The sequence below is a fragment of the Mustela erminea genome, chromosome 11, assembly GCF_009829155.1.
Source record: "Mustela erminea isolate mMusErm1 chromosome 11, mMusErm1.Pri, whole genome shotgun sequence".
Classification (NCBI taxonomy): Eukaryota; Metazoa; Chordata; class Mammalia; order Carnivora; family Mustelidae; genus Mustela; species Mustela erminea.
Genome location: NC_045624.1, coordinates 22210785 through 22223640, shown reverse-complemented (window position 1 = coordinate 22223640; position 12856 = coordinate 22210785). Strand labels below are relative to the sequence as shown.

The window sequence follows — 12856 nt, the reverse complement described above, 5'->3', positions numbered from 1 at the left end:
AGGTTACTATCAGCTTCATGAGCTCAGGCAAGTAACTTCATCTCACTTTCCTTGTCCTAAGAATGAAAATATCTGCCCCTACCTCGTCGTCTCTGAATCCTTTAGCAACTGTTCAGAGCATTAGAGGCTGTGTTGATGACTGGATTTTGGGTTTCCCATAACCCCATCATGCAGGAAATAGCAAATACAGTTACTCTAACATTTACTACTAAAAAGACCATTCTAATTGCATTTGGGATGGGGTGAAATACTGGACTGGAAACCAGAAGTCAGATTCTGCAACTAGTTAGTATTGATTTATCTCTACCTTCCTGAGCCTCGTTTTTACTATCCCTAAAATGAGGCAACTGGGTGATATATGTGACATTCCTTCTAGCAATAAGGTTTTCACAACACCAGAAATATGAAACAAATCTTAAATTACAGTGAACAAGTTTTTCAAAGGGAACTAAGACATTACTCTTATTTGTTTTTAGAAGAATCACAGTTTAACTAAAGATAGAGGAAGCCAAGAAGGATACATGTTTTCATTATGGTAACAATCCAAAAAAGGAGGAACAGAGCTAATGCCAAAAAGATGTCAAAATAAATAACCAGCTTAAAAGCTAGAGGTCACCTACTATAATTAAGTAGGAACTAATCTAAAGAGCAAGTTAGGCAGAATTTTTATATAGCAAATGGGAAGATTATATAATAACGAATTGCCAAAGGCAGAATTAAAACTGATATAAGCCAGCTTCAAGAAGGAAATGGACAAATCTGATAGAAGCAAGCTTGTACAGAGGCAAGGCCCTCCTGGGGCAGAGGGGGAGGGGAGGAAAAGCTCACTACTATTTTTATTCTGGTAACAGCAGAATGAAGGTAAATGAATTTAGATATTACAGACTGTTAACAGGGGTTTTTCCATTAATAGGGCCAATCTGACCACTAGGTTCTTCTATCACTTAGAACTTCAGCATCTGGTCCCCAAATCTGTCTGTCTCTCTCTCTCATCATTTATAGAGACATCAGCTATCACCCATACAGACCACACTCCTCACCCTCTGTCGTCTCAGTCCCTGAAGCTTCCCCTCAGTGTCCCCTTCCTCTATCACATCTCATTCACACTGCCAGAACATACCCGAACTTCGTCATCTTACAGACAGCTTCACCTCCAAGATCACAGACACCTCTGGCCACCACAGTCTCCTATGAATGCGAATCCACTGACCCTCCCTTTTCTTCCCGCCTACTAGCCCTCCTATCTTCACCCATCCTTGCTCAGTTTAAGATTTAAGAGCCATCACCATGATTGCTTTGTAACAACCCTCTGCAAATCCTGTGCCCTCGCCCCTCCAAAACACCCATCTATAACAAGGAAACCCATCATTCACATCCGCTGTAGTTGGACTTGAAGGTGCCATTAAACACTCATTCATTCACTTGTTCACGCCCTCACCTCAATATAGAGCAGGCAGTGTCTCAAACCCCGAGGAGGGAAGAAAGAATGTTAGTACAACAGAACCAGGGCTTGCCTTCATGGAGTTTGTATCTACTGGGCTGGCAGGGAGGAGACACACAGCATCTGCACCAACTTTTAAAAGTATGCTCAGTAACCTTCTGTGGGTTCAACATCACCAGTAATCTTCCTTTCTCCTTTCACTGATGGCCTGTTCCCCGTTCTCCAATCACTCAGGCATTTTAACGTTATTCTGCAAATCTTCTGTTCCCTTTGCTCCTCCATTTTCACTCTGACTTAAAAGCCCTGCCCGTTTTCTTTGAGAAATTGTGGGCCAATGGGCAGGATTCTTCATTTTTCCCATCAAAATCCTCCCAGCACACATGCTCGTTTTTCCTGCCTCAACTGTTCACTCAAATGTTTAAGGTCTTCCAAAACACAAGTCCTCCATTTGTGTTCTGATCTTGTCCCTTCTAACATCTCAGAGGCACTGTAACTTCAAGCCCCCTCCTGATCCCCAGCACCACCAAGATTTCCCTCATTTTCTGGACAACTCCCTAGAGTAAGCACACAGGCATCCTTCAGAATCTCCCATTTCAGTAGTAAAACACAAACCTTCCTTTTATCTCCCCCAATTTGTGTATTTTCCTTCATACAGCCAAACTTCTTCAAGACAATGTATTATAGACATCAGAGTTTCTCCATGTTGGCACCCTGATCCAAACCACCAGTATTTCTACTCTTCTCCCACAATAAGAGAGTGATCATTAACACCTGCTTAGAACCTTTCAATGATTTTTCCACTGCATTAAAAATAAAACTCAAGCCTTTCACCTGGCCCACAAAGCCCTACAGGACCTCGCCCTACTTGCCACTTGGACCCTCTCTTCTACTCCACTGTTCACCCATCCTTCCACCTTTCTCGGGCATGCTAAGTTCCCATCTGCCTCAGGGCCTTTTCCCTCACAATTTCTTCTGCTTGGAATGCTCTCCTCCCTGGTACTGGAGGATCAGGGCTGGCTTATTTTTCCCTTTTCATTTAAACCTCAAGCTTAAATTTACTTTGTCAGAGAAGCCCTTGCTCAACACCTAATCTAAGGTAGCTATTATGCCAATTTTATCACATCAATTCTCTATAAAGCTATCAGACATTTTAAATTTTTGCTTTTTCTTTTTTCCCCTCAAAGAATGCAAATGTCGAGAACAATTTGTTCACCTCTGTATCTCCAGCACCTAGAGTAATCCCCTGTATACAGCTGGTAGCTAATAAATTTGTGGAGCTGATTATCGTAAAGTATCCATATTCTGAGAAAGTAGGTTCTGTTTCAGCTGCCATATATACTCTAAAACAAACAAGTAACTGCAAAATATCTCTTTCAGAACAGCAGTAAAAAGGGAGCTTTTAACAATGGCTTACATTCTCATAGCATCATCTAAAAAAACTGAAAAAGCAAAACAAAAAAACTTTACCGAAACCTTCCCACTAGAACCCTGTTTCTCTCTACTGGAATTCCAAAGATATAGATCACTACAAAGTAGCAATTATATAACTGAGACAGAAACTAAATTCAAAACCAAGGTCATGAAAGTAGGGAAATATAGAGGTGATCTGAATGGAATTTTGCTTCCTCAGTCTAAGAACTCATTCTACTTGTGGAAATATAATGGTCCAAATAAGCCTCTGCTAAATGACTAAGCCCAAACCCTATCAGAAACTACATATCCCACTCCAAATCCTGGTCCACTCCTGACAACACACTGAGGAGGTAACTGTACAATGTTTCCATCTAGGAAAACACAAAGTAAAATGGTAAACATTCTAAACTCTATAGTTTGGTCATACCATAAAATTCCATTCCAAAAATATTGTGAGGTAATTTCTGGCCACAGTGAAACAAAAACTTAGAATGCTAGAAGCGTCTGCTATTCTGGCAATGAAAAAGATTCAATCACTTTCCTTAACTGCTGGCACAAATACAACTAATAAGGTGCACTGATTATCAGAGTATCTTCTAATTAAGAACCTCTGGCAGACTGGGAGACTTAGAAGGGACTGTGACAGGTTATCTAATCTAGTTTCCTTGAAATAGGAAGATCTAAACCGTTCTATTTAGAGAAGAGCTGACCTAACCATAAAGGCCAACTGGGAGAGCTCAGCATCGTTTTCCAGCTATTGTCACTGCCCATGACCTTTCCAATTGGTCTCCATTTACTCATATGGTTTGGCTAGCTCTTGCTATATGTGCCACTGGCATCAAATTCCACTGCAGAATGAGCATGGTACCCCCCCGCCCCGCAACCATTTTATCAACCATTAAGCAAACCATTAAGCAGTCCCTCCAGAACCTTGTTCTCAACTAACCATTCCTCTTACTCTGCTCTGGTATCACCAGATTTCAATCCAGACACACAATGCCTGCAGCCTGTTCCTAGGAGAGAGTCCTCCTCACTGCTAATGTGGAGATGTACACAGGCAGTATTTCAAAAGTTTGTTTCCAGGCTTGTTACCTGGATCTTACAACACAGTTTTCTATTTTTAGGAAGTATAAATGAGGGACGCCTGGGTGGCTCAGTGGGTTAAAGCCTCTGCCTTCGGCTCAGGTCATGATCTCAGGGTCCTGGGATCGAGCCCTGCATGACAGGAAGGGAAGGAGGCTCTCTGCTCAGCAGGGAGCCTGCTTCCCTTCCTGTCTCTCTGCCTGCCTCTCTGCCTACTTGTGATCTCTGTTAAATAAATAAATAAAATCTTAAAAAAAAAAAAAAAAGTATAAATGAAAAAAATAAAAATAAGTGTTAAGTGGTGATGGAGTTCCCACACTAAGGGAAGGTTATGGTTATTACAAAAGATTCTAAAATACTCTGTACTTCTGAAAGAGGACATAAAATGACAAATTCTTAATTTTCTCTTGAATGTTTCTGTTTAAGTAGCTGTGGTGTGACGGAGACCACTACAGATCCTGAAGGCAGACTTCAAGGTATTTTCAAGACCTTTAGAGGCTGAAAGCCTTGAATCTAGTATCTTATGTCTGTATTTTACTGGAAGACATAATCCCCCCTCCAGGCTTAAGTTTATCAAAAATATTATTATTTATTAGCTACGAACAAGGGCCTTTTCTGGTTCATCTGAAGAGAAAAATGGAGCGGGGGGGGGGGGAGGGGGGGAGACACAAGTGGAAGAGTTAGACAGAAAAGAGGACTGCCCGCAGCAGCAACCAAAGAGAAGGAACAAGAGGACAAGAAAGAAAAAAAAAATGAAGTTACGTGTAAAGGTTTAAAGACAGTGCCCAAGATACAATAAACGAAACTGCAAGCAGAAAAACAAAGGAAAGAGAACAGTCTGTACCCTTACACACACACATCATTAAAACTAAAAGGAAAAAGGAAACTGGTGGGGAAACATGAGGGCCAGCAGGCTCTTAGCAAGCTACCAGGTGAGAATTCTGGCCAAGGATAAGCTTAATGGCCTTCTAGAACAAAGGACAGGAAAAGTGTAGACCCAGACAAAGATGGAGAGGGACATTCAAAAGTTACACATCTGCCATATGTTAAAAACTATATCCTTCTATAATATAAAGGACCTTATTGTATTTAGAAATTACACAAAAAATGTTTTTAATCCCTTTAACACCCATGGATAACAGTATCAATGTTTTGGCATTCATACTTGGAATTTCGTGGAAAAATTACAGTTACACTACAGAAGATTACCATTTTTCTGTGTATTCCTTTATTTATTTATTTTTAAAAGATTACATTTATTTGTCAGAGAGACAGACAGAGAGAGAGAGCTCGAGCACAAGCAGGGGGAGCAGCAGGCAGAGGGAGAGGCAGGCTCTCCACTGAGCAAGGAGTCTAACGTGGGACTGGATCCCAGGACTCTGGGATGATGACCTGACCTGAAGGCAGAGGCTTAATGGACTAAGCCACCCAGGCGTCCCTATGTGTTCCTTTAAAGATGGGGTTAAAACATTAGGAATGACTATAAGGCATTTTGCCCATTAATATATGCCATAATTTAACTACTTTATTATCTACTGGGCCACTTAGGTTGCTTCAAAGTATTAAAAACAAGTTTTAAGAACAACACTGCAAATTGCACACTCTGATACATTAATCTTAGTGCACATCTCTGAATCGTAAGATAATTTATGCAAAAATCATAAAAGGATATAAAATCTTTGTCAATCAACATATACTGCAAAGTCAGCTACATGACACTTGCCAATCTGACAAGTTCTGTATCTCCCACTTTTTAAAATACGCATTCTTTGGAATAGACATAAAACCGTTTTGTATCCTATGCTTATTGGTTACTTTTCCATTTTTATTCAAAACTGCTCCAATCCTCTTTGTAGATGGGATCACTCATCTTTATTTCACCCCCACAGCAACTGCGAGTCTGTGTTTTCTCTGGAAAAAGCATTCTCTTAATAGACGAGCACCTGCTGGAAGCCATCTGGGGAAGGATGGCATACGGCAGTCTCCGGAGCAGCTTCTCTGCATGAAACAAAATCTTCACTGATGGGGGATGATGGGGAGTTCTGAGAGAGTATTTTTTCTGAAGTCCTTATGCGCACCTTCACAATTCTGAAGCTTTTTTCTAAAACTATATTCTCAACACACGAAACAAAATCTTTCTTGTAAAAGCCTATCTCCTTCCATACACTCTCTTCCCTGACTGAGGTACTAACTCACACCTGTCCTAAACAGCAATGAAATGTTGTCACTAAAGCCCATGCATTATTTTATTTATGTGGGTCTTCTCTCCTAACTAGTGAGAGCCTTCTGTGACCTTCCTAATTATTAGAAGACTGCCATCTATCCCAAGTGGCTAATACATTGGTCACTATCAAACATGCAGAGTTCACTTAATTCTAGCATTTCATTTTCTAGAAAAGGACACAGCGGTCCAGATGAGTATCATTCTCTTGGTCAAGGAAAACCAGGGCCAGAAGCACTCTTTCCTGATCACCAGTCTACGGATCAAACGCACTCTCCCAACTCTACGTAGCTGGGGATGCCAACAGCACTGGCATGCTAGGAAACTTTCTGGATGAAAAAGATAAAAATCTGAACTTTTTTTTTTTTTTTTAAAGATTTTATGTATTTATTTGTCAGAGAGAGAGAGAGAAAGAGGACAGAGGCAGGCAGAGTAGCAGGCATAAAGAGAGGGAAGCAGACTCCCTGCCAAACAGAGCCTGATGCAACGCTCGATCCCAGGACCCTGAGATCCTGACCCAAACCAAAGGCAGAGGCTTTATCCACTAGGCCACCCAGGTGCCACGAAAGTCTGAACTTTCGAATAAATCAGAACTTAAAGATTCAGATATGATTTATTTCAAAGCGGTCTCTCTGGAAAGCCATGCAAATATCTCAACGATGTTACAACTGGTCAGAGGAGCTTTGTAATTTCTCTTTTGAAAGCGCCTTTAGGGCCAGTTCGTAAGAAAATCATAATTCTTAAACTTAAGGAAATTTCAGAACTGTGTATCATTTTACACCCCAACTGATGTCACTCAGTTTTTCCATTTATCTTATTCTGTGAAATTAAATGAACTTTAGCCATTTCAAAAACTTATATCCAGCTTCAAAGCATCAAGATGACTTCATAAACATTACCACTAATGATACTCCAAGAGAATGTAACATTCCAGAAGATCAGCTTAAGATGTCAGAAATAATGATGGCATTGAGAAACATCATAACCTCTTTATATTCCTTCTGTAAAGTCTGTTTATATTCCTCCTCTTCCCAAAGAGATAGCTTTATTGCCATTTTGAGGGGGAAAAAAACCCCAAGTTGTATAATGACATAAATTGTTTTTAAAGGGTATTTTTAGTTAGGCAATCATGACCTACTGAAAATTCTCCAAAACTTATATAGAGGATACCCCAAAAGGTGAGCATGTCAAATAACATTGAGTATATATTGAAAAATGCCTAGAAAATTGTTTTAAAGTAAATACATCAGAATGTAAATGATAATACCCATTGAGGGACAGAATTATGAAACATTTTTAATTTTTCTTTATTTTTGGTCACCTGGATCTGCTTACATTCCTACTAAGACTATGGGGCGATTATAAAATAAGTAAGTAGCAATCAAACATATACACACACACATATTAACATTCCAAGATCTAAGCAGTAAGGAAGCTTCATCTAAATTTAAGAGCTCAAAAATCTGGCTCAGGAAGAAGGGTATGCCTAGATACTATAGAGGCAGAATTTTAAAAGAATCTAAGGTTGGGATTATCTAATCTCCTTGCCCTTCTATATAATTCTACAACTACCTATACAACTCAAAAAGGAAACCTTCCCTATTCTAAATGAGCCACTAGCTTTCAAAATGTTTAAAGCAAATTCAACAGTTATTATATTGTTGATGACCTGAAAATAGGTCACCCCCCCAACTGATTATAACTCTCTTATGCAATGTTCCTTTGAAGGAAACAAGCACAGCTTGTACAAATATTTCAACTACTTCTACTTCCCTAAGAGAAGATGGTACACATCTGTAGGTATTTCTAAGTTCTGAAAGCACATACAAAAGCTAAAGAAAAATTATGAAGAAGTTAAATCAGCCTAGTCATTTGTCCCAAGCAATTTCATATTACATCATTAATTTAGAAGTACATGGGCATCTGCTGTGTCACTGGTGAATAAATAAACAATGCCTGAAGTTTAGACATGTTTACTTTGAAAGTTATGATGAAATAATTATCTGGAAAAATATGTTAAGATAAGGTTTGAGAAATAACTACATTTCTGCAGGATATGTAACTGCTTTTCTGTATAGTTCACTGTTAAACAGTTATATTGATTTCTTTCTGACTAGGAATTTAGGGCTCAAAACTATCAGCATGCCAATTTTTAGTTTTTAAGCAAATGGACATATATGAAATATATCTGAATTTATATGGTTTATACATTCCGTTTGTAAAGATTTAAAAATCATACTACTCAAAGTTCAAATGCCTGTACAGAAAGAATGGATCATCAGGGGACAGGCGACCACAACGTGACAGAAAAGCACCCCCTCTTCATCCCCGGCCCAACCCAAGCTGAGTAACACCATTCCATCACCCTAGAATGGACTGGGAATGACTGCTGTCCCACCCCTACAGGCATTAAGTCAGATATCTTTGGGGATTATCTCAAGCTCCCTTCCTATTTCATCATCTGATAACCCTTCACCTCAGAGACCCTTGCAGCAAGGGGGAATTTCTAATTTAATCATTCAGAAAGTATCTTCTCCATTCCTGAGCTTAGAAAAATCATCCAAGGGACCTTAAAAGGAAATCATCAATTTATTCTTAAAATGAATGCTAAGAGCTCCCAGCGTTAAGAAGGAATCACAGGCGCTCTGTATTACTTTTACAGCACAAAGCTTGAAAGCAGTAGGGTAGCTGGAGAGTGGAGGAGAAGCTACGACATTTTGACTAAGAATTAGTCTACGATGATCCTACCTTTTCCACGTTACTTATCTTAGATAGAAATGTGGAGGCCTAGAATCAAAACGTAAAGCTGAGGATGACTTTGGTCCACCTCCTTAAAAAACCAAACCAAAACCAAACCCAAACAAACAAAACCAAAAGTCTTTTTGTTGGAAGGTGAGTGGGGTGTGTGGTGTCTAAAGTCCAAGAGGCCTGGCATGAGTTCCAAAGATAAGCCCATGGCAGTAGCAAGACATACCAAACCTGGCAATTCAGAACATGAGGTCCAATGTGACTAAGAATGAATATATTCCTATTTTATTTTTTATTCTTTCTTAAAATTGGTCAGTATTTTATAGTATTTCAAACTCATCTTTAAGTGAAAATTTTAAAAGCTGACTTAAGTTTGCTGAGTTACTACCATTCCACAATCTCAAAACCTTTAAAAAAAAAAAAAAGGTGTCAGCCTTTCATCAGCTATACCTCTATAGCATCTGATGCTAACAGACCTACACTGTCACTAAGTGCCTTAATGGGGGGGGGTGGGTGGGATGGGTTATAGTAGTATGGCCAATTAGGGCAGAGAGAAGATGAAGGAGGAAAAAAAGGTACCTCTTTATACAATCCCACTGAGGCTCCTACTCTACTTTCTTCGGCTGTTCAGGGGGCTAAAAAGATGAGGAGCAGAGAGAGCAGAAAAGGGGAATTTCACTCCTAGGTACCCACAGCTGCAATGAACAAAAGCAGAGGCGGCTCTAGAGAGGATTCTTAATGACAGAATTAGAATAAACACTATGTAACATTAATTCTAACAACTGAGCAATTAAAATGAGATTTAAGTATGTTTATTATTTTACTGCTTAGCCTGAAAAGACACTGGGCCTTAAGACTGTTTCATCTGACCCTGACAGAAAAATTTAGTTATAATCATTACAATCAGGCAAAGGTATATTTAATCATCTATCACACTGTGAAGTCCCACAAAAAGTCCCTGATTAACTGAATTTTTCCTTTTTAGGCTTTGGTGAAGTAACCATTTCTGGAATTATCTCTCACAAAATGCCGGGTTTTTTTTTTTTCCTTTTCTCTGTGCTTTCAAAACTCTTTAATGAGAAAAACTGAGTAGTGACATACCTATCGATGGAGATTTGAAAGGGTATTTATCAGGAAGATCCACTCTAACTTTCCATACTCCGCCTTCATATGGTGCTGAAATAAAAGTAAAAATGTTGAACATTAGAGCTGTGTCTCCACATTAAAAAATAAACCCAAGTTTAAGTGAAACATTAAATCCTATCATCTTTTGAAAATCTTGCAGATTAATTAATTCCACATTAATTAATCAGCAGGTAGTCTATGTTCAGATTAAAATAACTTTTCTTTAAAAGATGTCGAGTTAGAAAATAAGATTTGTTTCTCCCCTACATTTACCTGATTTTTAAAGTATTAAACACTTAGTTCATAAGTAACAGCTTCCTATTTCACCCACCCCTCATCAAAAACAAAAAATAGAAAAGGGGGGGAAAAAGTTACCCAAAACCATCCATGAAAAAAAGCTAAACAATAGTATTCACAATTTCTGTTTTAAACTGTCATATAAAGTAACTATGGTAAAAGCAAAATTTTCTGACTGGTTCTAGAGTTTCATTAAATTTACTGTTCAAATACTACACATACCTCCACTGATATTCTCATTACCTACTAAGGAACAGAGAAAAAGAGAAACTGAAAAAGAAGGACACATATATGAACACGTGTACTTACTTCCTTGTGGTCCATAAAACTTCACTACAAATTCATTGAGTCCTCCCAGGATCGTAACCTCATGCTTACTCTCAATGCTAAGGTGAAAAGTAAAGGAAAGTACACAGGCTTTGTATTACCTGGAAGAACTAAAGATGATATCCCCAAGATATGCTACGTAAAGTGTTACCGACATTTGATTTGAAACTGATAAAATATGAAATATACGTAGTCGTTCTGGTCATTTAGAAGGCAATATATACTCTTATGAAAAGAATGCGAATAAACTTCAGATTCAGACACTGGTGTTCAAATCCCAGGAGAGCCACGTACTGGGTCTGTGGGCCTACACCAACATAATGTAAGCTCACTCCCCAACTTTGTCAATCAGGAAAAACCACTTCATAGGATTTCTGTGAGGATCAAATGGGTTAAGTATGTAAAACATGGAAACTGCATTTTGTAGATAATATAAAGGAAAAAAAGGCACTTAGTTTTAGTTTTTCTCCCCTCTGCAGTCTCTCCTCGCTAATCTACCCCTAGTGAACCTTTAACATAAACTCCATTATTCCCTTTAGTCAAATTCAAAAACTTAACAAAATACCAATTCTCCTAAACTCGAAATGCTATGCTCCTAAAGCTATGGATTTACTTAAGCAAAGTCCTCACCCATTTTCCCCCTGGCTTAGAAGAATAATCAAATAATTGTGATGTCACCTTCCTACAGGTACTATTAAATGCAAAACAGCAGCAGAGTCAATCAATAAATCTTATCTCTAGTATTTATTTCACCTACCCTTTCCCTCCCCTTCCCTCTCTCCAGCTTAGGTCGGCCTCTAGCTTCTGGCATGTTCTGGGGCTCCAATCACAGGAGTACTTGTGTGTTGTTCTCTTCCTCAGAAACTTATCTGCCCCTGAGACTCTTAGATGTTTAAGGTACTAAGATTCAACTCTAAAAACCAAACCAACCCGCATCAGTAGACCTGTTGTTTTGTATTTCTTCTTTGTGGTCTAAACAAATAATAACTCGGGGATTTTAGGTAATGAACTTTGGGGGGCCCCTCACAATGAAATTAAACAAGAAAACCCCAAACAACCACATATGGAAAAGGGGACCTCGAATGTCACAATGTAACTGAACAACAAGAAAACCCCAAACAACCCAATAAAGATAAACTGGTCTCACTGTTCTCCACAGCAGTGCAAATCACATTTTAATTACAAGAACTATTATACCAAAGGCAAAGAAACCAAAGAAATTTTAAAATGTTCTCTTACACAGAGAAAAATAGTATTTTTAAAGATATGAAATTACATATTTGGCTCTCCTATCCTGTGTCCTACAGGCCAAAGAACAGAGGGGCTGGGTGTAATTTGGCAAAGTCCTTCCTCAAAAGCCTTGAACAATCCCCACTAGAGATATTTAATAGGACAATTTAGTCTATACTAATTTGATCTCATTCTTTTCTAAATGAAAACTGTTTTAACAGCACGCACACTGAGAGGACTCAAATAGTATCCGTCCTGGAAAATACACTTTATTTCTCACTTGGTCAAATGACACAAACATGCATGCATTGGTGTACAAAACTCTTCTGGACCAGTCACCCTCTGACATGGCAAAATATTCCAAAGTATTAACCGGTTAAAATTTGTTTTAAAACAAACAAAAAAGCACCTCGAGTTACAAGTTAAATCTAGTTACAATAGACAAAATTAAATATAAACAATAAAACCCTTGAAGAAAACAGACTTTTTAGAAAATCATCTTGGGGTGAAAAGACTTCCCTAAGAGTAACACCAAAGTCAGAAACCAGAGAGGAAAAGATTAGCAGATATAAGCGCACATGAACATTTAAAACTTTTATATTGTAAATGACAAGATTAAAACTAGGAAGAAAAAAATTATAGCATATGACCAAAAAATGTAGATTACAATATAAAAGGTTATTACAAAGCAGTAAGCAAAATTAAAGGGGCACCTGGGTGGTTCAGTCAGTTAAGTGTCTGACTCCTGATCACAGCGCAGGTCATGATCTCAGGATTTTGAGATGGAGCCCACGGGCTCAGAGTCTGGGCATGGAGCCTGTTTAAGACCCTCTCTCTCTCTCTCTCTCTCTCTCTCTCTTCCCCTTCTCCCTGGTTCTCTTTCTCTCCCTGCTTTGCTCCTCCCCCCGCCCCCTTGGGTGAAGAAAAAGAAGGAAAAGAAAAAAAAGAAAAATTAGCAACCCCTTGACAGA

At 38.7% G+C, this 12856-nt stretch overlaps 1 protein-coding gene across 4 annotated transcripts in view; it reads right to left on the bottom strand.

Moving 5' to 3' along the window:
- Positions 1 to 12856, bottom strand: part of UBE2H (ubiquitin conjugating enzyme E2 H) — a 102001-nt gene that overhangs the window by 31353 nt on the left and 57792 nt on the right. For all 4 annotated transcript variants that reach the window (XM_032305551.1, XM_032305552.1, XM_032305549.1 and 1 more), the window contains exons 2-3: positions 10638 to 10714; positions 10008 to 10082 (exon numbers count right to left, since the gene is read on the bottom strand). In XM_032305551.1, the coding sequence (XP_032161442.1) occupies positions 10008 to 10082; positions 10638 to 10714 (152 nt within the window). The remainder of the gene's footprint in view (positions 1 to 10007; positions 10083 to 10637; positions 10715 to 12856) is intronic.